This window comes from Mirounga leonina, unplaced genomic scaffold (genome assembly GCF_011800145.1).
Source record: "Mirounga leonina isolate KUSES-001 unplaced genomic scaffold, KU_Mleo_1.0 Mir_154, whole genome shotgun sequence".
Classification (NCBI taxonomy): domain Eukaryota; kingdom Metazoa; phylum Chordata; class Mammalia; order Carnivora; family Phocidae; genus Mirounga; species Mirounga leonina.
Window position 1 is genome coordinate 27297586 of NW_023270389.1, and position 27801 is coordinate 27325386.

The window sequence follows — 27801 nt, forward strand, 5'->3', positions numbered from 1 at the left end:
CTTAGCATTAAAAATGTAGTTAGAAACTCAACACTTAATTTTCTTGTAATAGTACAGATCCTGGAAAAGTCATGAAAGAACCTTCCTAGGCTACAATGAACTGGCATGTACCCTTTTTTTTTTTTTTGGAAGATTTTATTTATTTATTTGAGACAGAATGAGAGACAGAGAGCATGAGAGGGAGGAGGGTCAGAGGGAGAAGCAGACTCCCTGCCGAGCAGGGAGCCCGATGCGGGACTCGATCCCGGGACTCCAGGATCATGACCTGAGCCGAAGGCAGTCGCTTAACCAACTGAGCCACCCAGGCGCCCTGGCATGCACCCTTTCTGCTTTGCAGATACTGTTGACATACATAGCGTCAGTTTGTCGTATGCTTTATGAGTTGTCTCTGTGCTGTGTATGCTCTATGTCCATGCTCTCAGTTAAAAATACTTCAAAACAGTTGAAAATGGAAGATGCCACTGCACTGCTAGGTTTAGTTTCTAATGCTCTCATTTCTCTTATGCTCAAATTATTTTCTTCTGTGCCAAGTGAATCTCTCAATATCCAATTTTTCCTTTTTCTGTCTTTCCAATTCCCACTGGACATAAGTTTGCCCTTTCACTAGGGATCTGCCAGAGGAAGTTTGAGCTTTGGTTCTGGCTAAAAAGTACACCTACAACTCTGAAGATAACATAAAAGTTTCTCCCTATACCTAAAAGATACAAGAGATTTAAAAAAAGGCCATTCATACAGAGAAAAAGTTGAAAGACAAAACATTTCATAGGGAGAGTACTATTTTCTGTCCAAATTATTTTTGCCCATGGCAAGTAAAGAACAGTCTACGTACGTTTAATAAGAAATCCATTTCAAACTCCCACACCATAATATAATTCAGAAACACAGCTCTTTCAGTCAGCCATGGGGGAGGGGGTGAACAATTCCCAGGGTACTCAAGTTAATGGTCCTGTCAACCCTGTCATTCCCACATTGCAATGCCAATGTAATTCCACATAAACACAATTATACGGAGGCAAACACTGTTGCAGAGTCTAAGAGCTACATACGCATTTCTCTAAGAAACACAGCTTGTGAGGCTCATGAGGCATGGTAATGTTTGTGGCAAACAGGACCAACGTGGGGATCAAATTAATTAGATTCCTGGAGTCTGTTGCTTAGCATGCAATTCCAGAAAGAACTAAGCTCCACGATGACCGACTGACTGACTGACATACATAGAACCACATATTGCTTTGTTTGAGCACAAAGGGCATATAATAACTAATCTGAGTGCCCTGGGCACTGTTCTAATCAGTTTGCAAGATGCTGCATGTAATGTTACTATCTGGGCGAGTCAATTTGGGGGGTGATAACAATGCTTTATGGGAGTTAAGGTCATAGTCTCTGTATGTTTAATTAACACTTACTTACTTATTTATTTGTCAGAGAGAGAGGAGAGAGAGAGCGCAAGCAAGGGGAGGGGCAGGCAGAGGGAGAAGCAGGCTCCCTGCTGAGCAAGAAGGCCAATGTGGGGCTCAATCCCAGGACCCCAGGATCATGGCCTGAGCTGAAGGCAGACGCTTAACCGATTGTGCCACCCAAGCGTCCCTAGTAAACACATATTTAAACAAACCAAAAAATAAAATACTTTTTCCATACCACAGACTACTGGTGACCTAGCTATCTTACAAATATACACTACTGGTCCTAATACAGACTGAGTGGCAGTATACAAAACCTATCATTAAAGCTGGAATCAAAACTCCAAGAGCAAAGCAAATCTGTTTTTAAAAAATTTTGTTTATTCTAAAGAGAGAGAGAGAAAGAGAGGGCAAGTGGGGGGAGGGGCAGAGGCAGAGACTTTTTTTTAAGATTTTATTTATTTATTTGACAGAGAGAGACACCGCGAGAGAGGGAACACAAGCAGGGGGAGTGGGAGAGGGAGAAGCAGGCTTCCCACGGAGCAGGGAGCCCAATGCGGGGCTTGATCCCAGGACCCTGGGACCATGACCTGAGCTGAAGGCAGACGCCCAACGACTGAGCCACCCAGGCGCCCCAGAGGCAGAGATTCTTAAGCAGACTCCGTGCAGAGCACAGAGCCCAACGCAGGGCTCGACCTCACGACCCTGAGACCACGACCTGAGCCAAAACCAAGAGTCAGACTCCTGACTGTGCCACCCAGGTGCCCCGAAAGTGAATCTCTTTTTAACCACTCAGAAGGATGATCACAAAGTCTGATGTTCCAACCAGAGAAACTTATACTGACTAGGTATAATTAGTCAAATGTCTTTTTTTTGTTAAATTTTAAATATTTTGATACAGTTGATACACAATGTTACAACAGTTTCAGGTATATAACATAGTGATTTGACAAGTTCATACATTATGCTATGTTCACAAGTGTAGCCCCCATCAATCCTGACACGTCACTATTACAATATCATAGACTATATTCCTTATGCTGTGCCTTTTATTCCCATGGCATAGTTGTTTCATAACTGAGAGCCTGTATCTTCTACCCCTTTCCCCTCTGGCAACCATCAATTTGTTCTTAGTGTTTATGGATCTGATTCTGCTTTTTGTTTTTTTATTCATTTGGGTGTTTTGTTTTGTTTTGTTTTTAGATTCTACTAACCAGTGAAACCATATGGTATTTGTCTTTCATCTCAGTCTGACTTATTTCACTTAGCATAATACCCTCTAGGTGCAGTTCATCCATGTTGTTTCAAATGGCACAATCTCATTCTTTCTTATGGTTGCATAATATTCCATTGTATACACACCCCCCCCCACATCTTCTTTATCTGTTCATCTATTGATGGACACTTAGGCTGCTTCCATACCTTGGCTATTGTAAATAACGCTGCAATGAACATAGAGGTGCATACATCTTTTCAAATTAGTATTTTTGTTTTCTTTGGGTAAATACCCAATAGCAGAATTACTGAATCATATGGTATTTCTATTTTTAATTTTTTGAGGAACTTCCATACTATTTTCCATAGTAGCTATACCAACTAACATTCTCATCAACAGTGTTCAGGGCTCCTTTTTCTCTATATCCTTGCCAACACTTGTTATTTCTTGTATTTTTGACTTAAGCCATTCTAACAGGTATAAGGTGATATCTCACTATGGTTTTGATTTGCATTTTCCTCATGATTAGTAATGCTGAACATCTTTTCCTGTGTCTTTGGCCATCGTATGTCTTCTTGGAAAAATGTCTGTTCAGGTCCTCTGACCATTTTTTTTTTTTTTTTTTTTCTCTCAGTCGGTTGAGCGTCCGTCCAACTCTTTTTTTTTTTTTTTTTTTAAAGATTTTATTTTTATTTATTTGAGAGAGAGAATGAGATAGAGAGAGCACGAGATAGGAAAGGGTCAGAGGGAGAAGCAGACTCCCTGCCGAGCAGGGAGCCCGATGCGGGACACGATCCCAGGACTCCAGGATCATGACCTGAGCCGAAGGCAGCCTCTGACCATTTTTTAATCTGATTTTTGTGTGTTTGTATGTGTGTTGAGTTGTATAAGTTCTTTAGATATTTTGGACATTAAGCCCTTTTTGGAGATATCATTGGCAAACATCTCCCACTCAGTGGGTTTCCTTTGAGGTGCAAAAGCTTTTTATTTTGATGTAGTCCCAATTGATTATTTTTACTTTTGTTTACCTTGCCTTAGGAGACAAATCTAGAAAAATGTCATTACGGCCCATGTCAGAGAAATCACTGCCTGTGTTCTACAATTTTTATGGTTTCAGATCTCACATTTAGGTTTTTAATCCATTTTAATTAGTCAAATATCCTTATTGTTCTGGTCCTTAGTCCTCTTTCTATATTGTCTTTCCATCATGTCATATAGTCTCATGGCTTTAAATAACATCTAAATGCTCCAAAGATGCAACAGATCTGTCATTTTTCCAGCTGGATTTCTAATAGATATCTTAAACTTAATATATCTAAAGCTGGATTCCTGATTTTCCTCCCCAACCTTCAACATCTGGAGACTTCACAAAGTCATTTGACAGCAACTCTATCTTTCCAATTGCTCAGGCCAATAGACCCTGAAGTCATCCAAGCCTCCACTTTCCCTCACATCCCACATATCCAGAATCTATCAACACAACACCTCTACTGCTGCCACATGATCCAAGTTCCCATCATCTCTTGCATGGATTACTGTAATAGTCCCCCAGTTTCTACTCTTGTCTCAAGTCTAATCTCAATGTAGCAGCTAGAATGGTTCCTTTAAAACTTAAGTCAGATCATGGCACTCCTCTACTCAAAATCCTGCAATGGCTCTTCATTTTACTCAGAGTAAAACACAAAGGTTTATAACACCCTATACCTACATGATCTGATTCTCTTCCCTACTATTCACCTCTATAATTTCTTGTATGTGCCAGAACTTGCCCACCCTATGGCCTTTGCTCTAGCTGTTTCCCCTGCTGGGAACACCCTTCCTCCAGATATCTTTGTGGTTAACTCCCTCAGCTTCTTCAAATCTTTGTTCAAATCTCAGTCTGTCAACAAGGTTTACTCAGGCAACCTACCGGATACTACAAGCTGTCCTCTTTCCACCAATCCTCCTTATTCCAACTCTTTTTATTTCAAACTGCGTCTATCACTGTCTAACATGCTATATACTTTATTATGTTTATTGCTCACTGTCTGCCTCCTCCTCCTGCCTGCTAGAATGTTAAGTTTCATGAGGCCAGGATCTGTCTTGCTGACTAATTAAGTATTGCAAGTGCCTAGAGCAATGTACGGCAAATACCAGGCGCTCGGTAAATATTTGATGAATGAATGAGTGAATGTTGATTTTAAATTTAGTGTGACCCTCATGGTATACACATTCCATGTATGCTTTATATCTATTGGATCAAGCGGGTTAATTGTGTTGTTCAAATCCTTTATGTCCTTATGTATTTTTGTCTGTTTGACATTAGTTTCTGATAGAGGTGTGTTAAAATCTGCAACTCTTAATGTCGATATACTATTTCCTTGCTACTCTGTCAGCTTTTGTTTTAAAATTTCCATTATTTTATATCTTGTTTGTGGATTGTTCCTTTTTTACAAGTAAGAAATATCTTCCTATAATTTGATGCTTTTTGCTTGAAATTATCTTTTTTTGGGGGGGTTCTTTTTTTAATATAAATTCAATTAATTAACATATAGTGTATTATTAGTTTCAGAGGTACAGGTCAGTGATTCATCAGTTGCATATAACACCCAGGGCTCATTCCATCATGTGCCCTCCTTAATGTCCATCACCCAGTTACCCCATCCCCCTATACCCCTCCCCTCCAGCAACCCTCAGTCTGTTTCCTATAGTTAAGGGTCTCTTATGGTTTGTCTCCCTCTCTGTTTTCATTGTATTTCATTTTTCCTGGGTTTGTTTCTTATAGTAACCAGAATCATGCTGTATTGTTCTTTGATGTGCTTGCTGGCGATGTTCTCAGCCTAGCACACTCCTTTTATCCATTATATATTCCACAGAATTAGTGTCACTATTTGGGATCCTTCATTCTGCTGTTATAATTATGCCCACTTTTGTGCACAAACTTGAGCACAGGGGCTGGAATCTGAGGGGAAGAGTGTCAGTTTGAGTCCCTGTCAATCTGAGGTGAAGGTGTGTTGAGTTGGCATTGAGCAGGTGGCAGGAAATTATCTTTTGATGGATATTAATGTCGCCATATCAGTTTTTTCTTCATGAGTATCTGCATATATTTTCCCCCATATTTTTTTATCCCCTTCAGTATCATTTTGAAGACAGCATAAAGTAAGTAGAATAATCTGAGTGCCTCTCTGGCTTTGTAGATGAATTTATATTTATTATGATTGCTTACATATTTTATTTTATATTTCCTATTTACTATGTTTTCCCTTTGCTTCTTTTTATCTCCTTTCTTGCCTTCTATTGAATTGAGTAAATAAATTTTTTAAATTACCTATTTTTCCAGGGGTGCCTGGCTGGCTCAATTGAAAGAGTATGTGACTCCTGATCTCAAGGTCATGAGTTCGAGCCCCACGCTGGGTAGAGATTATTTAAATAAGTAAATAAATAAACTTTAAAAAAATTTTTTTAAATTACCGATTTTTCCACTACTGATTTAGGAGTTGTACCTTCTATTTCTATATTCCTATTACTTTAGTGGTTATTCCTACATTGAACACACAATTATTTAAATATATTTTTTCTTTACAAGTTTATAAACTTAATCAGTATCCTCTCTACTCAAAATAAGGACCTTACCATACTTTTATATCTTTAACACATTGTTGTTGCTAGAATTTTAGATTGTTTTTTACACATAAAAGAAAAAAATAGCTTTATCACCATATTTTAATACTTCTTCTAGTATTCCACTGTTTTCTGCATGTACTTTTCTTTTTGCTGAAGAACATTCTTTGGTTCTTTCATCAGCAAGAGTTTGGGGGTTGAGAAGTTAGCCCTTGTGTATCTGCAAATGCCTTTATTTCACTCTAGTATACAGAAATCACTGCCTAGAATTGTAGGTTTATAATTGTTTTTCCACAGCACTTTGAAGATATTGTTACCTACTGCTGCCAGAGCCTAATGCCAATTTGACTACCATTTTGTAGAAACATTATCTGTATCTTTTCTTTGCATTTAAAATTTTTCTCAGAGCACCTGGGTGGCTCAGTCAGTTGGGTGTCTGACTCTTGGTTTCAGCTCAGGTTGTGATCTCAGGGTCATGGGATCGAGCCCCATGTCAGGCTCCAAACACAGAGCCTGCTTTGGATTCTTTCTCTCCCTTCTCCTCTGCCCCTCCTCCTGCTCATGCTCACTCTCTCTCTCAAATAAATAAATAAAATCTTTAAAAAAATTTTTTCCCCTCATCATTAATATCCTACAATGGATTCATTATGGAATAGGATTAGTAGCTATAGGTTTATTTATCGTGCTTTAAGGGTGAGGTTTTTCTATTCTGAAGACTCCTGCCTTCATGGATTAATACTCAACTGCAATCTTCATTATTATTATCCCCTCTTTATTCATTCCCTTTCTCCGCTCTTTTGTGCCTCCTGGCAGACCTGTGCTTGAGCTCCTCAGGCCGGGTTCTGTGTCCCAATTCTCCATGTCTCCTACCTCCATCTTGACACTGCACTGAGACGTCTTCTTTGCCCTATTTCCAGTTCACTGGTTTTTCTCTGAAGCTGGAAGCAGTACGCTGTGCAGTCTCTCTCTTCTGTCCCTTCAACATTAGATATTGTTTTCATTTCAATGTTACATTTTCACTTCCAAGACTTCGAAGTGGTTCTTTCTCACACCTTTCTGTTCTTGTTTCATTACCCGTTATTCTTATTTTGTGGGATCTAACCTGTTTGTTGAGAATTTTAACTTATTTTAAAACCCTCTTTAGATTGTTCTATTATCTTTTTCTCTCAGGTATCAATCCTCTCATTTGTTGGGTCTCCTGACTGCTTTTCATGGTCTTAAATTTTATGAATTCTTTTTTTTAAGATTTTATTTATTTGCGCGAGAGAGAATGAGAGACAGAGAGCATGAGAGGGAGGAGGGTCAGAGGGAGAAGCAGACTCCCCGCCGAGCAGGGAGCCCGATGCAGGACTCGATCCCGGGACTCCAGGATCATGACCTGAGCCGAAGGCAGTCACCTAACCGACTGAGCCACCCAGGCGCCCCAAATTTCATGAATTCTTTGTAGTATTTTGAGGACTCAATTTCTATGACAGTGTTAAAACATGAGTACCTGTCTCTGCAGGGTGGTTTCAAGTTGCCTCAGCTTAGACCTGGTAAGAGGCTGGCCTTGAACCTGATCTTAAGTTGACAGCTCTGGGTTCTATCTTCAGTGGGTCCTTGTGCTTGCTGCCTCTGGCTGTCCTTCCTGATTTCTGGTCAGGTGCAAGCGGCGTATTTCTGTGATGCTACTGGGATGAGCTGAACTAACCCAGCCCACATCTGCAGACAGCATAGTGTGTTCCTGGTTCATGCTCTGAGGAGGCAGAATCCTTACAAAAAACCCTGACCCAATTGCCTGTATCCATTTATAGCTCCCCTACCACAGTGGCTTTTCTCTCCATTATTGGCCCTCTAAAGAGACTTACTTTCTTGTTTTTAAGTATGATTGTGTATTTTTAAAAATCTTTAAAAAATATATACCCATTACTTCTTAACTTTGTAATGAGAGGAAAAGGATTCAGTGTCCTTACTTTGCCATCCTGACCTGGAAGTCCTAGGAGTAGCTTTTATTTTTGAAATAATAACAGTTCAATTCTCCTAACCACACCAGTCTATAAACATTAGCAAATATATCCAAGGTTCGAAATCAAAATCAACTGTAGTGGAGGAATATTCTGGTTACTTGGAAGTAGTTTGGATTGAAATACGTAACAGACTGAAAAATCAGAAATGGAGGGAAGATGATTTTAAAGAGGTATGAAACTTGGGACAGCAGCGGACTTTATTGTAGACCTTGGTGTATAAACTCTACCATAAATGGAATTGGACTGAGAAAAAGAAGAGGGTGCTTTCCACAGCCCTAGGCACAGCATTGTAGCCAGCAGAGTCTTTGTAATAAGCACCACCTGCACTCCTGCACCTGGAAGACAGCCATCAGCACAGTGGAAAGAATGCTGATCTGGGAATTCAGAACTGTTCTAGTTCATTCTCTGCCACTAAGCTATTGTACAGCATAGGTTAAGCCATGATCCCTTTTGGGGCCCCAGGTGTTTTATCTGTAAAATGAGGGAGTTGGGCTAGAATAGCTTCTAAAGTACCTTCCAGAAATAATTTTCTGTGATCTCAACAGTTTGGTACTTCATAAGTATGCCGAGTCTTCCACTCTTCAGTTTGCTGAGTAAATAACTTGGCAGATAAAGGAAGAAAACCATGCATTCCTGAAATCAGTCTTCAAACTGAAACACAATCACCAGAGGTATGGCTTTTTCTGATCACCACTCTGCAAAGGAACAGCCTACTGGTCCCTGGTGACTGGATGAAGTTTCTGTGTGGGTGTAGACACAATCCAAGTTTTAAATAGAGAAAAGCAAACCAAGCCAGACCAAAACAAAACCCCTACACACAGTCTCAGACACCACAGAGGAAAACAGGTCTTTTCTACAAACATGTCTGTCACTGATAGTTGAGAAGGAAACGAAAATAAATCTCACACTGATCACATCAAAGTGTAGAGAGGGGCAAAAGTGAGCAGCCTGCCGCAGTCACAGGACGTGAGGGGTCTGACTCTGCACACTGGAAAGTCTGCACAACCAGAAATTTCATGTGAATAGAAATGTAGGGAAGAGAATGAAGAAGGAAAGTGTAAAGTTGGGAGTTCTACTGGAAAGAAGGAAGAGTGGATTACAAAATTAGGTTAAGGAGGCAAGGAATACTCAATAAATCTTAGAGCTTCTCAGCACTTTGACTATGGTCACAGTGGGTATTTATATGAACTACTTAATTTCACCACATTGCACTAAAAGTCAAGTAGATTCTAACTTCATAGGTGTGAAGATGGAGAATTAGCATATAACCAGCCCCACTCCCAAGCAGTCTTCAGATAACATTCTAAAGACATTTTTTAAAAACAAAAACACAAGCCAACATTCATTGAAAGGCACCTTACCATCCACACTGCTACACGTGAGGCACAGCACGCTGGTTCTACACTGCTGTATACATGGACACAGATGATATTAGGGATGGGGTGGGTGCCCAGCAGACTTCTCGACTCCACTACCCAATACCTCCACTCTATCAGAAACACGCAACCCATCACCAGAGAGGGAAAAAGTGCTCTGACAAAATTCCCACTTGGTTCAAGCAGTCTTCACTCTCAGGCAAGCCTTCACTTTTGGGAAGTTTGTGGGGCCAAAGCATTTAAGAAAAAAAAAAAAAAATACAAGTAACAGGGGAGCATTAAAGAAAACAAGGAAAAATAGAAAAAAATAGAAAAAAGCCAGTCATATTTAGTCGCACCTTAGAAACACAATCACTGGTAACACTCTGGAGACATCCCCCACCCCGGTCTTTTTCCCTGGGCCTGGGTATCCTCTATCCCTTCACAGTTGTACTCCTATTATGTACATAACTGTGCATCTAGTTCATTCAGTAATCTTTTTATCATAAGCATTTATCCAGGTTATTACACTATCTTTGTAACTCATTTTTAAATGGCTGCCTCATACTCTAATCTGTTCCAAGGAAACACCCCTAAATGGCTAGTAGTCAGGGAACAGTAAAACAAACTATGATTCATAGTATTCCATTGCATGGATGAATCATAGTTTACTTAACTGCTGCCAGAACACTGGACATTTAGGTTGTTTCCAATTTTTCCACTATTACAAACAGCTAAATGGACTCAATCTGTTTTGTTCAATAGTACCTAGCAAACAGCTTTTCACATAATAGGTACTCAAGTATTTACTGAATGAATAAATGTTTACAGAGCTACATACAATAACATACCCTGTGATGAAAATCTCTGTATATAAAGCTTCCCCGACCCTCTTATATTTAGGACTGTTTCTTAGAGAAAGATTTCCATAAGTGGAAATTCTGTATCAATTTGGGGCTTTTCATAGTTTGACAATTTGCTTTCCGAAAAGGAAGTATTAACTTGCATTCTCAACAGTAAAATACGAAGAGGCCCATTTCACTAGACTCTCACCTAAATAGGGCATATCTTTTCAAAATCTTTGCCTATTTTGGTCGGTGAAAAAAAAAAAAGCCCTACTTACAATACTAATTGATAGTTTTGAATACTAGTGAGGTTATATACTTTCCCTTATAGATGTTAACCAGTTGTCCGTCTTGAAATAGTTTTCTAATAATCATGACTATCTAAATTAAATTTATTCCTTGAAGCTCAGTGGTAGGTTGCAGTAAAAAAACATTTTTAGGAAGTAAATTCTGGAAGAAACTTTAAGGGACTAAGCTAAATGCATAGCTGGGAACAGCTTATTCATTATTACACTGTAATGTGCTTTTATTAATGGTCAAGTTGGAAGCTAGAACTCTCAGTTCTTGACTTTTCCCTAATACTTACTTGTTATATAGCTCTGTTTTATTTGTGTCATTTTTCTGGGGTGATGACGTAACCTAGGAGGGGGAATGCTGGGAGGAAAAGGTTCCCATATAATTCTTCCAGAATTTTTCTTTCAGGAAGCCATTCCAGATTAATCCAGAACCTCTAAGGGCTGTTTTCCACAACTGCACTCTATTGAACTTCTTAAGTTACGATAATCTTGGGATGGCTTAGCAGAACTTTGTCAATCCTGAATTAGGCTTTCTCTTTGAAGGCGCTCTGTAAACAAGTAAGTGAAACATAAAGAAAGGTAAAAAAATGGTCAGAGGAAACATGGTAGGTCTGGACAACATTACCAGTAATGAGAATCTGACAATGACTGACAATCACATCTCACTAGCTAATCCAGTAACTAGCTCCTTTCATAATTGCTAGCATAACATGGAAAATGCTCCTTTGGGGTAGAGGAATATTTGCTTTTCGTTCCTTCAAAACATGCTTGCAGGAGCAGGCAAGAATGTTGATCTACCATCTGTTCTCAACAAGGAGAGGGAGCAGAAATGTGGAATAAGGACGGTTAGGAGGAAGCCCAATTCAGAGTAAAGCATGGAATCAGACAGTCACCACAATCTGCCAAATGAAATGATAATTAGATGTGTTTGAACTCTTCCAAGTTTTACGAAGACTTTCTTTCTCTCCCTCTCTCTCCCTTCCTTCCTCCCTCTTTCTCTCTTTCCTTCTTTCCTTTCCTTCCCCTTCCCCCCTTCCCCTTCCTTCCTTCCTTCCTTCCCTCCTTCCTTCCTTCCTTCCTTCCTTCCTTCCTCCCTCCCTCCCTCCCTTCCTTCCTTCCCAGCAAACCATCTTGGAGCTTTGCCCACAGAGCAAATGGCTACTAACCAGATACTATTAACTCATCAAGATCATTATTGCAGACAGTCACAGAGAGAAGGGACCACTGCTTTGTCACCCAGACCACCAAGCTGCTCTCACACGCCAGCAAGATCTCCGTATTGCCAAATCCACTGGCAATACGTACTTTGGGGTTCTCAGACTCTATGTGGACTACAGAATCAAACTGGATATGATTACAGAGGACTGTGGTAGCTAGTTTGTTTTCCCAGCACTTTATCCCTGTCTCTCCTTTTGGTAACAGGATCCTTACCTCCTGTGGAGAGCCATCCATGGGGCTGACCTTCTCCTAACCCTACCCCTGCAACGATTGGTAGCTGCTGCCGCCTCCTCATTGGCAACCATCACTACCACTGTCATCATTACCACCACCATGGTAGCTAACATTTATGGAACACTTACCATGTCCAGCACTCTAAGCTTTATCTGTATTATCTCATTTAAAGAAATGACCCAAGTGATAGCTACTGTTATTTCTTACATGTTAGAGTTGAGGAAACTCGGGCACAGAAGGAGTATGCACTTTGCCCAAGGTTGCACAGTAAGTAGCAGAGCAGGGATCTGAACTCCGATACCTTCGTTCCAAAGTGCTGGCTCTTTTATTTTTATTTTTTTTATAAATTTTTTTTTAAAGATTTTTATTTTTAACAGAGATAGAGAGAGAGCACAAGTAGGCAGAGCAGCAGACAGAAGTAGAGGGAGAAGCAGGCTCTCCGCCGAGCAGGGAGCCCGATGTGGGGCTCGATCCCAGGACCCTGGGATCATGACCGGAGCCGAAGGCAGTCGCTTAACCAACTGAGCCACCCAGGCGCCCCCAAAGTGCTGGCTCTTAACCACTATGCTTCACTGCCCCTCTAACCGTCTAATCTCTGGCTACAGAAACTGGTTCAGGGAAGTTTACCTGACCCAGGTAGGGTCAACTGGATAGATGAACACTAAGACAGAGAAGATATTTTTCCTCTGTGGTCTACACAGAGAAGGAGGCAGGACTCTGAGGACCAAGTTTTAGCCTCCTGCATTTCGCTATGCCTGACACCAGCCTGGATCAATGTACAGATTTCCCAGTTACATAAGCCTTTTGCTTGAGCTATACGAAGTTAAGTTTTGGTCACCTCGAGTCCTTGAAACTTTTCACTCCGTTGTGTTTTTTTTGTTTTTTTTTAAGATTTTTATTTATTTATTTGAGACAGAGAGAATGAGAGACAGAGAGCATGAGCGGGAGGAGGGTCAGAGGGAGAAGCAGACTCCCTGCCGAGCAGGGAGCCCGATGCGGGACTCGATCCCGGGACTCCAGGATCATGACCTGAGCCGAAGGCAGTCGCCTAACCAACTGAGCCACCCAGGCGCCCCTCACTCCGTTGTTTGATGGAACAAATTCTTTCCTGGCTCTTTTCCTTCTCTGACCATTTCCTCCCTGGTCTCTTTCATGAGCACCTCTCCTCCTCGGCTTATCCCGTAAGCACTGGTGTGGCCGGCCTCTGTTCTAAACTGTCTATTTCTCCTTTCTCACAGCAGTGGTCCCCCTTAGCACCCCACAAACCTTCTGAGAGGCCTCCCCTTGGGCATGTACTCCTTTTGCCCACCCTGCGTTAGAATCATTGTGATACCAAACCAGTTACTCCCACAAGTGCATCCCTCACAACAATGGGGAAGAAAAAAAGTTGAGAACCAACTGCTCTCTAACTTATTCTTGGAAAATATCATCCTTTTCATAGTTCAAAACTATTACCAGCAGGCTGATACCCTCTAACTCTTTCTTTCTGGCCCCTTCCTTCCCCACACTTCAGGCCTATGTATCTAATTGCCTGTAGGATATGTAATTTCATGTGTCTGATAGGTACCTCAAAGTCAGCAAGTCCAAAAGCAAACACACGATCTTCATTGCAAACACGTTCTTCCTTCTGAATTCCCAGTCTCATTAATGGCATATTATCCATGCAGTCATCAAAATTGGAAACATGAATGTCATTAATTGGACTGTTCTACAAATCTTCATAGAAGACATCCTAAATACTACATATTCTGCTAGATCCTGGGGGAGCTAAAATAATGAACGAGAAACAGACCTGCTTTTAAGGATTTTAGTTTAACTGGCGAATACCACAAAAAGTAATAATTATCACTGTGTATTAAAGATTAATTCAAGATACTGAGGAGAACCTAGTCTACTCTGAGGAGGGGTCAAAGGAAGCAATCTTGGAGGCCCTAGGTGGGGCCTAACCTAAATCATGAATGGGTGTTAAAAAAGGGAGTGGGGAGAGAAAGAGGCAGTAAAGTAGGAGGAAGAGCATTCCAGGAAATGGGAATAAAGTGTGAAAGCTCAAAGATACGGGGGAAAAAGACTGATTTAGTATTATTATACTAGCAGCTTTTGTTAATTAAAAACTTGCTAAAGCTAGGCACTATTTAAAGTGAAATACATTATTATTGCTGTCCTTACATCAGGCCTACAAGATGGGAATAACAATCTCATTTTTACAGTCAATTAAAGCACTTTCAGATCAGAGAGGTTAAATTACTTTTCCAAGACCATACAGCTAGTAAGAGATGGAACTAGCTTTGGACCTAGGTTTTCTGGCTCCAAAGCCAATACTGTTTCTACCAATCCATGTATCTTCTCAACCACTCTAGACTCTTCTTTATGTTTACTGTCCACATCCAGTAAAATATCAAATCCTGTTGAGTTTTCATATTTCTTAAGTTTCTTCCATTCAAACCATACTTAACGTTAGAAATCTCATTCATTATCTTTCATTTGGACACTAATAGACTCTAATCGCTCTTTAGGTATAAAAAAACTGTGTGTGTGTGTGTGTGTGGTGTGTTGTGTGTAGCAGAAAGTCAGATCAGAACTACTTCATTTTCCCCATATGAGATCCACCAACTTATATATGTTCTCCTGATCCAATGGAAGAAATATTCCTGTTTCTGTCTAGAGCTGGCCCTGGAGTAATCTAGGGCGTGGTCATGGACTCCTGTTTTCTTTACAACCTTTTCCTGAGAGATCTCTCCCAGTTCACCACCTCTGAGTATCATCTCTAAGGCAATGAATCCCAAATATCTTTATCTCCAGCTCTAATAACTCCCACGAACACCAGATTCCTATGTGCAACTGCCTATGTGATATCTCAACTTATATGTCTGTTAGGAATATCACCTGCCCCATTAAAATGTGAATATTATGAGGGGCAGGAACATTGTCTACCTTATACATTTCTGTATCCTTAATGCATAATATTTGACACATACTAGGTAACCAATAACTATTTCTTGATTGAATAAATGCACACTGCTGTGTGAGCCAAAGACTTCCTGAATGGGACCAGACTGTCCTAGGGGGCCTTTAAGAATTTGATTCTCTATGGGTTAAATGGGCATTTTTGGAGTAGAGCAAGGAGTAGAGATTGGCTCTAAGTCCCCTCAGTGTGCCATAGTTAATCCTACTTTTTAATAATGACCTACCTGGGATATTAGCAATCCCTAAATATTATACCTGTAGGAACAGTGTTTGTCAAATCTGCCTGTTAAGAATCACCTAGGAGACTTCTATTATAATACCGATTCTCAGGTTTTCCACCCTCCACCACGACATCCTCTCCTAATTCAGAATCTCAACAGGGAGAGGCCTGAAATTCTGTTTTATAAACAAATGACCCCAATGATTCTTATTGACAAGTTTGAGGAAGACTACTACAGAAGCTTCACCTATTACATAATTATTGAAAATGGCTCAGCTTGCCAGATAGCAGTATCCAAACTTGCCCTTAGCTCTAAGTCGAACACCCCAGAAATGATTTATAAGTTGTCCAAACAATATTTCATGAGTTCATTTCATTCGAGAACCAGAGGTCACCAGTGACTGGAGAGACTTCTTAGACAACATGTCATACATTAGGCAGACCTTTATTCTATAGAAAGGATCTGGTTTTGTTTACTTGGCACAAAATTAATTGTGCCAACACATCATTGATTCCGATATGTGATATGAGTCTTTACTGTGACCTATCACTGTCAGCTCTCATCACTTTTTTCCTTAAAGCTGTTCAAGAACCAGAATTTTAGTTTCTCTTTCCAAAAATCCACTCCTCTTAATGATCATTTCAAGTAAGCCCAAGGTCAAAGCTTTATTTATTTATTTTTTAAAGATTTTATTATTTATTTGACACAGAGAGAGAGAGAGACAACTAGAGAGGGAACACAAGCAGGGGGAGTGGGAGAGGGAGAAGCAGGCTTCTGGCTGAGCAGGGAGTCCGATGCCCATTGCAGGGCTCGATCCCAGGATCCTGGGATCATGACCTGAGCCGAAGGCAGACGCTTAATGACTGAGCCACCCAGGAGCCCCTAGGTCAAAGCTTTAAAGATTTCTGTCACCGCCCTCTGTAAATCTCCCCCAAATTCTTCCTGTATATATTCTGCAAACTGAAAGTTAACAAGGCAAAAAAACTAATAAACTCCATAACCTACTCCTGACTAAGGAATTCAATGACAACCAGCAATTAAAGTGAATGACAGGTACCCTTCCAAGAATCTGTGAGCCTTAAAGGCGAACTTATTTATGGCCATAGCCTAAAAAAACAGAATTTCTCAAGTGTCAAGTGATTATATCTCCCCAAGCTGTAATTTTAGCTAACCTCAAAGTCAGGTCTGTGGGAGGGAAGAAGGGATAGGATCCGATGAAAAAAGCAGATAGGGACATTAATTAGGAGAATCAACCATTTCAGACTTTCTCCTCAAAAGGTAATGAACGACCAGACGGTAGCTATACTGTAGTAAGCGTAGCATAACCTATAGACTTGCTGAATCACTATGTTGTAGACCTGAAAGTAATGTAACATTGTGTTCAACTATACTTCATGAAAAAGATAAAAACATGTTTAAGAAAGATAAAAGGTAATGAACTAAGACGGAACAGAGAAACTACATTTAAAATGACATGGAAGAAATTCTCCCTCCTTTACTCCTTCATTCAGGAATCTTTAAAGCTTGTTTTCTGCAGCATGACCAGAACTGATGCTTCTCCAAGTGAGGACAAACAACACGTATCACTCCAAATGACTTCCCCTGCCCCACAAAGTGTCAATGATACTAAAGAATCAGAGGAATTGGAAAAATGCTGAATTACCAGAAAACCGCTTGGATGAGAACAAATTGACATTTGGAGCCATGTTTACATCAGCAAACATTTCTGAGTCTGTAACCAAGACCAGAGGCTGGCAAACTGGCCTGGGCGGTAAGCCAACTCCAGCCCACCAACTTGTCTTTATAAGTAAAGTTTTATTGGAACACAGACACTGCATGTATTGACATATTGTCTATGGTTACTTTCCCACTATAATAGAGGAGTTGAGTGGGGCGCCTGGGTGGCTCAGTGGTTAAGCGTCTGCCTTCGGCTCAGGTCATGATCCCAGAGTCCTGGGATCGAGCCCCACGTCGGGCTCCCTGCTCCGCAGGAAGCCTGCTTCTCCCTCTCCCTCTCCCCCTGCTTGTGTTCCCTCTCTCGCTGTGCCTCTCTCTGTCAAACAAATAAATAAAATCTTTAAAAAAAAAAATTGAGGTGTATATGACACATATTAGTTTCACATGTACAATATGATGATTAGGTATTTGTATATAGTGCAAAATAAACACCATGATGATAAGTCTAGTTAAAATCCCTCACCATAGTTACAGAGTTTTTTTTCTTATAATGAGAACTTTTAAGATTTATTCTCTTGGCAACTTTCAAACATGAAACACAGCATTTTAAACTACAGTTGCCATACTGTTCATTAAGTCCCATGACTTATGCCAATGGGTCTTAAAAATGTCCCTCCTTTCTTCTCAGTAGTCAAAACATTGGTATAGTTTAAGCTGTAAGAGTTCAGGGAATAAGAAAACATTTTTAACGCATTAAAAAAGCCAAATATTTTCAAAAGCACATACTGGTAAATCACACCTATATGAACATTATCTTGAAAAATCATATTTGGATATAAAACTATGGGTTTTCTATGAAAGAAATTCATGTCAACTAAATGGCTGCTGATTCTTAAACTTGTTTCATCGAAAACTGAGAGTATACAGAAAATTAAGACTGGTAGATTGTAACCATTTATCTTTACATTTTCACCCCAACTATCCTACATTTTAGGTCCTACATGAATAAGACCTTTAAAGGCAACATTTGTTAGTGCCTTAGGGCAACATTCCTGCTGGGGCAAATCTATAAACACTCCCTTTGCTGAAAAAGAGATGCAAATCCCACACTAAGCTTTTTACCTCAATCATGGGGCTAGAACTCTGACATTAGCTAAGCCTAAGCCATGGTTAAAGCTCTCTAGCCATGCTATCAACAGAAGAAATAAATACTTTCATAACTAAGGTAACCCTTAGATTCCAACTGAAAGAGAATTATTCCTGGAAGTTCTCTGTAATCAAAGCCATCACAGGACTGACTACTTTGATAAAAGAGTTGGACCCAACTGCTTTGAAGACAATGTTATGAGATTGTCATCATGGTAATGATGGGGTCCCAGGAATGCTCAGGTTGGAAATGATCCTTTTCTTAAAAATGTCATTAGTCAGTCTTGAATATGTTTAAAAAAAAAAACTTAGGGAAAATACCAGCAGAAAATTCATCAGAATGTTAAACAGTAATTTCCTCTGAGTGATATAACTTTGGACAATATTTTCTTGTTCTTTATAATACAAAGAATCCCCTTTTATAACAAATATTTTCTAACAGCAACCCCCCCAATCTTTACTATTCTGAAATAAAACTCATAGATACAAAACGTAGCTTAAATTATTTAAAAAACTATGAAGAAAAACAAAAGAAATTTATAATGAAATATGTATTTCAAAGTATAAACTCTTGGGCCAATAATACTAGAAGGTATAATGAAATAATCAGAGGCTTGGACCCATTATAGATCACCATGAAGATCGAAGTCAGATGCAGATCTGTAGAATGTGTTTTATAACAATGCCACTTATGCAAGTGGGAGTGCTATCAGGAATGATAAAACTAAAACTACAGTTTTTCCTCAGTTTACATGGTGGTTGAATTTTTAGATTCCCTCTGCCATAAAATGTGAGTTTATACATAAAATCAAGTTTGCTTTTAGACTCAGATAACAGAGCATAAGTTTTCACCTATGAATGTCCAGGAAGATAGTCAAAAGTCAAGTAAGCTTTACGTGGGACATACTAGGAAAGCTAGCATCTCTGGCCCCTGTCCACTAAATGCATGTAGAACATCCCCCATCACTGTGACCCTTAAAAATACCTCTATGAATGTTTGTAACCTCTACAAATGCTCCCACTGCTTTTAAGAACCACTGATTTAGGGCGCCTGGGTGGCTCAGTCGGTTAAGCGACTGCCTTCGGCTCAGGTCATGATCCTGGAGTCCCGGGATTGAGTCCCGCATGGGGCTCCCTGCTCGGCAGAGAGTCTGCTTCTCCCTCTGACCCTCCTCCCTCTCATGCTCTCTGTCTCTCATTCTCTCTGTCTCAAATAAATAAATAAAATCTTTAAAAAAAAAAAAAAAGAACCACTGATTTACACTTTTCTATACTTCATATATTTTCTATAATGACATATGTTACCTTTATAATCATAAAAAAAGTTCCAGCAGAGTTTCAAGCTCAACAAAGAGACAGAAGGTCACAGGTCACTAACACAAACTAATATCTTGAAGGCAATCTGAGGCAGAAGAAATTGGAAGAAAGTAAAAGGTCAAGGGGTTAACTGTACTATCCTTACTAGTTGATAAACCTTCCACATCTTTGGATAAGAAGTTTGAGCAAAGCCCAAACAGATACCTTGAAGGGCAATTTATTCTGTCTTGAAAAAGATTTCTGACTACAGCAGAATTCACTGATGTAATGGGACAGTGGGTCCAAAAATTACAGGGTCTCAAAGGAATACATGTGAGCTTTGATTACTGAGATTTCCTTGGCAACAGCACGACCTAAAATTAATAGAGTCCTTAAAAGGAAGATGCCAAAAGAAACTTTGTTGATTTATATAGCTTGAGCTAAAAGCAAGGCACAGTATGACCCATATATAGAAAATCATAGCATCTGCAGTATTTTAAGAAACTACAGTTGCAAAGCAAGAGCAAATGTATAGTGAAAGGAAAGATCCTTCCAGGCTAATATGGAGTCAACCACTAGAGAAGATTCTTTAGTGCACACTGGATAGAAGGCAGCTTCCCACACACAGAGCTCGTTGGCTGCCATGTCTCAATCTCCATCTCCTTCCTTGGGACTGCCTATTGTCATCAATTGTACAAATCCAGGACAGCTTGCTTTTCTTCATGTGAATGCTTGCCAACTCCCACAGGCTGGCTACGACAAGACTGTTTATAACAGCCATCACTTATTAAATCTATCTTTATTTTTAATATCCTTATAAGCATTTTTATATAACCAAATTTCTCAGACTTCTCAAAACCGTCTCAATTTGGGGACAAACTACCCCATTCTCGTCATCTTTTTTTTTTTTTTTTTCTTATCTGGCTAAAGATAAAGAGGCTGAGGGAGGAAAATCTATATTTTCTTATCCTTTCACTTGATTAAAAGGAAGAGAGGCTTACTTAAAAAAAAAAAAACCAAAACACAAGATTGTGGTTGTTATATGGTATACTGTGAAAAATATTACTTTACTACATAAATAACTAATCCTGATAGCTCTGACAGCTCACCTACGGTGTCTTTAAACTTAGTCAAACTGTTGTTCTATCTCAACAGTGCAGTCTTGTCTGGGACATACCTTACCATATTAGGCAATCAAGCCCCAGAGAGAGGAGAAAGCAAAACAGTCCTAGGATTTTACCTAAAAGGAGAATGGCAAGGATACTGCCCAGTGGCAGAGAGCAAACAGAAAATCGCTGGATGCCTTCCAGCAGATTAAGGGGCTTCACAAGATTAAGTAACAAGATTAAAAAATACTGCTTGAGAGAGAGGAAAAGATCCAGCAAATAGCCAGAAGCAAAGCTGTGAAAAAATTAGAGCAAATAGGCAAAGGCGCTATTATTTACTCAAAGAAAAGAGTGTGTGTGTGTGTTGGGGGGTGGAGTGTGGGGGAGATTAAAGATCTATAAAAGTAGGAACTAACTATTGGAAACACTGGCAGAGAAAGATAAATGGGAGGGGTAACTGAGGCATAGAAATGAAAGTCTTCTTGATTGACAGAGAAATCTGCAGGGACTTGATTTGACCAGGTGCTCAAAGAGTTCCCAGCAAAATTGGAAACATTGAATTCTTGTTTCTTCCCTTTCTACTCATTACTCGTTTCTCCTGCTTCAGCAACCCCCTTTAAAACTTATTTCTCAAAATTCATCAGGTACATTTTCAGAACACAGACATATACTGGAGTTAGAGAGGAGCCCGGGCTACTTCTCTGACTCTCCAAAGAATCCATTCTTTATGGATAAATTAATAAATAACTTCAAGATCACATGATTCTAAGGTCAACGAAAGTATTCCAAAAGCCTTACACTCATGCAGACTTCGGAACCTACAGTTTGGAAGACAGCATGAATGAATCTCAATTATCTCTTAACTATTTAAATGTATTTCTTCATTTTCACTTTACAACTTTAAGAGGTAGCTACTATGATTATCTCTACTGTACAGATGAGGAAACTGAAGCTTATCAGTTTCAACTTATCCAAAATAGCTAAGTGGCCCAGGGAGTCCATCTAGCTCCTGGGTCTGCACTCTTAACGACTATGCGATACATAATAGATAGAAAGATTCTCCTGAAGGTAGTACAATAGCCATGGACTAGGAACTCAGCTATGTGATCCTGGCAAGTTACTTAATCTCTCTGGGCTTCAGCTGTTATCTTTAAAATGAGAAGTTTAACTAGTTAACTAAAATTTAAGTCTCTTTCAGTTCTAAAATTCAGTCTATAATTGCCATTCTAGCCATCGCGGAGCTAACTCAGAGTTTAGCATATGACAGCCCTCAGAAATAAGGTTTTCAAAGAAGCCTTCTTATTCTTAAGTGGAATGGAAGTGCTAGTTATTCAAAGATGTAATAAAGCTAAGGGAGATTAGGCAAAGCAAAGGGGACCAAAAGCTGAGTCAACTTAAAAGATCACCTGCAAATATGGTTAATCAATAGAATTCTTCTGATTTAACCAAAAACAGTCATATCCATATTCTCAGAGCTAAGTGCTAGGATTCACCAGTTTCCTTTGTGGTTCTTCCCCTTTTCACTTTGAATTTTGGAGTGCCCCAGGGCTCTATCTTTGGATTTCTTCTCTACTTTCATTCTCTTGGTGATCTCATTCAATCTCATGGTTTTAAATACATCTATACATTTGCTGACATTCAAGTTCGTATGTCCAGTCTGGACCACTCACTTGAACTCCAGACTCCTACTGCTAAGTCTTCTCTTGACATTTCCAGGTGGATGTCAATCAGACATATTAAATTTAACACTCCTAAAACCCAAACTACAGGGGCGCCTGGGTGGCTCAGTCGATAAGCATCTGCCTTCGGCTCAGGTCATGATCCCAGGGTCCTGGGATCGAGTCCCGCATCGGGCTCCCTGCTCAGTGAAGATCCTGCTTCTCCCTCACCCTCTGCTGTTCCCCCTGCTTGTGTTCCCTCTCTCACTGTCTCTCTCTGTCAAATAAATAAAATCTCTAAAAAAACCCCAAAAACAAAAACAAAACTACATGCCTGCTCGCCCCCCACTAAATTCATTCCTTCCACAGTCTTCTATATCTCAGTTAATGAAAACTCCATACTTTCAGTTGCCTTAGTTAAAAGTGTCAGTGTCAATCTTGATCAAGTGCCACCCACCCCCCACCCCCGGACTTTTTTTCACCCTATATCCAATCCAGCAGCAAAATTTATTGGTTCCAATTTCAAACTATATCCTGAATCTGAAAACTTCTCAGTATCTTTACTACCCATGATCACTTTGGTCCAAACCACTATCAGTTTTTCCCTGGATAATTATAAGCAGCCTCCTAACTGACGTCCCTGCTTCCACCCAAATCCCGTTAGAGTATATCCTCAAAATAGCAGGCAGAGTAATTCCTTAAAATATAAGTATAATCATGTCACTCTTCTGCTCAAACCTCTACAATGGCTACCTGCTCATTCAGATCAAAAGCCAGAGCCCTTAAGATGACTTATCAGTCCATGCCATTGGGGCCTTTTGCTCATTCGGCTCTATCACACTGGTCTTTTCACCTGTCCTCAAGCACGTCTGGCACATTTCTGCCTCAGAATCTTTGCAGGTGCTGTTCCCCCTGCCTAAACTCTGTACTCCCATATGTCCACATAGCTCCCCATCTTACTTCCTTTAAGTCTAGGCTCAGATGATGCTTTCTCTGCAAGGTCTATCCTGACCACCCTACTTATAATTCTAATGTCAACTTCCTATCCCACTCAGGCATTTCTGATTCCTTCCTATCCCACTCTACATGGGTTTTCCAAAAACACTTATCACCTTTTCACAAACTATTTCCTTCACACATTTATTTTATTTATTGTCCATCTCCTCCACTAGAATATAAATTCCATAAAAGCAGGGCTTTTTATTCATTGTTGCATCTCCAGTACCTAAAAACTTGCCTGATTATAGTAGGTTACTTAAAAGTAGTTGCTCAGTGAATAAATGAGAAGGTTATAAAGGAGAAGGCAGGACAACATGGGAAATGCGTTTAGTGACTTTAGGTAGTAGAGACATTTCTGGGGCCAAGTGGCTCCCAGGGCAAGTTTTATTTTCTATTGAAGCTTAGTTCAAAACCAAACTTTGCCAGCAATTCTCTGCATGCTTCTCTTTTATGTAATTTGAAAATATTACGTTTCATGGCCGACTTCTTTTGGAGCACCTTACCAACCCATCTCTCCACTAGCAGGCCTTCATTTACCTCAGACAGATACCTTGATGCCCGTGAATTAGTAATTCCTTCACAATATCTCCTTTACCAATGCATTTTGAGGGGTGATTAGCAATCCAGATCTACTGGTTCCATTCTGGACTGGGAAAATGGCATTGCTAAGTTTGAGAGTGCGGTTTCAGTGATTTTGTTCAGACTAAGTGCTACCCGATTTGCCTAAAAGCAACAGGGATGGAGGGAGGGTGGGGATGGGAGGGAAGCATTTTGTATGGAAATTCTTACTTCCTGAAAGACATAAGTACGTACCTATGTCAAGGACAACAGAAGAATGCTGATATTCTACCCACTGACTGAATCTTGATACTCAGAGTAGGCTTTTCAGTTGTCCTTCGAGAAGACATTCCTTGACTTAAGGAACTGAGATGCTACTAGCAAGTCAATTTGAACATAAAATCTGTTGAGTAAAAAACCGAATGGGTAAATAGGGAATGCAGAGGATATAAGCCCTGATTTCAGGTCTGTTTCACTAAAGTCAAATAAAAAGGTTCCCCGATGCGGACACAGATTGATCAACTAGCAGAGCTTTCATATCCCTGAATACTTCTTAACTTCTTTGGGCCTCAGTTTTCTTAACTGTAAATTGAAGTCCCTAACCCAAGTTATCTCTAACTTCCCAAAAGTTGGGAGGCAAGTAACTTCATTACACTTAACTGGGTTCTTTAACAATTCCTTTAAAACTAAAGAATCTGTCTTCTGTTCAAATTCTTTAGGGCACTACCAGCAACTTTTCTGTTGACCACTCATGCCCTCTAGTGATAAACTTAATTATACAACAGAATTGGCTAGGGAAACAGTCTGTTCCAGAGGAGTAAATGGGGCAAACAGCAAAAACGCAGTAGATAAAATCAATGTAAAGCAAAAGAGGCAGGCCAAAGATGTAGGTAAAAAAAAGATGGAAAGAAACCAAATGGCCATCACTTTCTGCAGTGTGCCTATGACTGCGCCTTCCAGAACACTGTAAAGAAATTACCTCTAGTAATTACCACTAACTAGTAAAGAAAACAAACATGCTCCTGAATATAAAAGTTTTTTCGGGTATGACTGGAACTTTTCTTTCTCATATTAAGATCTAGATACAGTTTCTTTTTCACTTAGCAAGATAAAAGATATATTAAGACTTCTGGAAAATATCTATTACATACCTAATGTGGATAATTAACAGATGTGCTTTGAATGCACCTGTCAAGGTGCTAAGACAACAAATTATATATTCATTGCCAGTCTCACCTGTTCTTGGATTTACCAATGGGAATGGGTTCTGACTAAAATCATGTAGTATGTTGGGCTTAAGCAAAGTCCCCAGCCTTCTAAGTATCATTCCTTGGTGTCACCACCAGAGAAATGCACAACTGGTCTTTCTCCTATCACATAATTGAAAACAAACATCAGGGCCTTTCCTGGCAATAAATCATATCTGTATATAAATGCTGATAACATTTTTCTAACACAGGTGCACAAAAAGAAGAAATGGATTTCAGTGATACCAAACAGAGATTTAAGTTAAACAATAGAGAGGTCTTCTTAACCATGCTGTTGTTACTGATATAAGGGCAAGAGGTTAAAGAATCTTCTTTTGAAATCTTTAAGAGGAGGAAACAAAATCTGTACTTATTTGGAGTCATTTTAATTCTAACCTTAACTGGGACATAAGATAGGAATAATAACCACTGAAGTTTCCTTTCTGCTCTTAAAATGAAATATGACTGTATGCTTCATATATATGAAGTTCAAGAACAGGCAATATTAATCCATAGTGACAGAAATCAGAAGAGTGGTTGTCTCTTGGGACAGGGAAGGGGGCATGAGGGAACTTTTCAAGGTGATGGAAAAATTTTGTATTTTGAGTGGTGTTTACACTGGTGTATACAGTTGTCAAAACTCATCAGATAATATACTTAAGATCCGTGCAGTTTGTTGATTGTAAATTTTATCTCAAAAAAATATATATGCCAGAGTCTTGGGAAGAGTTAACTTTAAAAATACCACCACTACTCTTTAAGAACAGGCTCAGAAAGAGAAGGGAACTGTCATGACCTCAATAGCATATATAGTCTTACTGAACCAAAAACCAAGAAAAGAAAACTGCCCTGGCTTCTCAGCAGTATCCATGCTCATTAGCTAACAATGCCAATTCAACGGAATGCCCCCTCCTCTGGCTGGCCCGATTCTGCCGCCTGATGGAAGGACATGGAGGTGGGGGAGAAAGACTGGTCCTAAGAGATTACTGACTGTCTTGAAGTAGAACTGCAGCTTACATGGCCAGGCATGTTGCTCTGCAGGTCCATATGATGATAACGGCATCATGCCTGCTAGTGTTAGAAAGACAGTACTTGGGAGAAAAACAGGTAAGTGTTTTTGGCTTTTTGTTTTCTCTCTTCAGTTAAACTACCTTCTAGAGATAACAGACTGTTCATTCTTCTATTAAGATTCACGTTGGAGTCTGCTTGACACATGGTAGACACTAACAGATGCCTCAAGCAGTTGGATGAGTGAAATGTTTTTCAGTCTGACAAATGACTTTCTCGTCAAACCTATTGAATCTCTGCTCTTCCTCACCAGAAAAGAATCAGAAAATCTTTTCTGTAATTTTCATTCCATTTCATTCAAGTCCTAAGATGAAATCCTCTGGGACGCACTGCATCAGGAACATCTTAGCTTTCCTTACCTGGTGCCCTATGTTAGGATTTTCCCATGGCAAGTGGTTTGGAAAGGTGGAGACACAGATTTTCACCGACAAAAGACATTCTGTCACGACAAAGCCATCCTTGTTGTCATTCCCTTTACAGATTTAATGGCCTCTATAACTCTCTAGGGATTGTAGTCCATTTCAGTGCTCTGTATCTATTATTCAGATTCTTTCTTTAGATATCTTATAATTCCCCAAAGCAACCTTCCTACATTCACTCTTCGTCTCCAAAAGCCTTTCCCAGCCCACTGAAGAACGGAAGAGTTGCTGTTATTTATGCATGTGCATGAACCTCTTTGTGGTATTTCCACTTGACATGGCTCATCTTTGTGAAGTCACCTAGCTTCAACCAACGGTAGGCAGTTCTCACCTATGTCACCACTAGTCATCTTGGCATTGCTTTTTGGAAGGCCCTACTGATTGCTTTGGATCTTGACTAAAATACAGGCAGGTCAATGACATAATAGAGTATTTCTATTTCCTCTGCTAAGAACAAGTTAGTTGTTGATTTTCAGTATGGTTTATCAAATACACTCTTTTTTTTTAAGTAGGCACCACACTGGGTGTGAAGCCCAGTTAAGATTCTCTCTCCCTTGTGTTCTGCCCTGCCCCTACCTCTTAAAAACAAAAAAAGAGTCGGAGGCTTAACCAACGGAGCCACCCAGGCGCCTCTCAAATATATTCTGAAAACCTACTTTCACCTAACTGCAGGATACAAAAAGTCCATCTTTTGTACATAATTTCCAGTAGAGATGTACATGTAGTCTCAATTCATGTAGTCAAAACCAAATTCCTTCCTTCCTGAAAAATAGTACTGATAAGGAAACCACTAACTTTCTGTCATGTTTGAGTGGCTTTCAGGAACCTGGAGTGTCAGGAAAGCTGGGCCCAGGTCATCCACTGCAGAGAAAAGTTGATGCCAGGCCTGAGTTGTGTAAGAGTCAAGGGTTTAACCTTATTTCAAAGTCAAATATGTGACTTTTGGATTGTGTGATGTTTACATTCTTCACATTTATGTTCCTTTCTCTATATAAGTATAGACCCATAAAAGAAATAGTATCACTCTTCACTTTTCTTCCAAAGATTTCAAAGTACTTTCTACAATCCAATAACGTACTCACAAGAGAGAAAAAGCAGATAGATCCTAGAACTGTGTTAGGGATCAGCAGAAGGCATAGAGAAGTGCAGGAAACTTGCTCAAGAGCATCTGAAGACAATGTACCACCAACTAACACCTGCCACATCTCTCAGAGCAATGTCTATCTCCAAACTCTCCCTCAACTCAAATCTACATAGGGCCTGCTCTTTTCT

The 27801-nt window shown here is 39.8% G+C and overlaps 1 protein-coding gene across 5 annotated transcripts in view; it reads right to left on the minus strand.

The window, feature by feature from the left end:
* Positions 1-27801, minus strand: part of PPP1R12B (protein phosphatase 1 regulatory subunit 12B) — a 212591-nt gene that overhangs the window by 59845 nt on the left and 124945 nt on the right. Inside the window, exon 19 of one of the 5 annotated variants that reach the window (XM_035010309.1) lies at positions 10264-11266. The exons of the other annotated variants lie outside the window; for them this stretch is intronic. Coding sequence (XP_034866200.1) covers positions 11243-11266 — 24 coding nt within the window. The 3' untranslated portion in view covers positions 10264-11242. Of the gene's footprint in view, positions 1-10263; positions 11267-27801 lie in introns of those variants that run through there. 5 annotated transcript variants of the gene reach the window in all.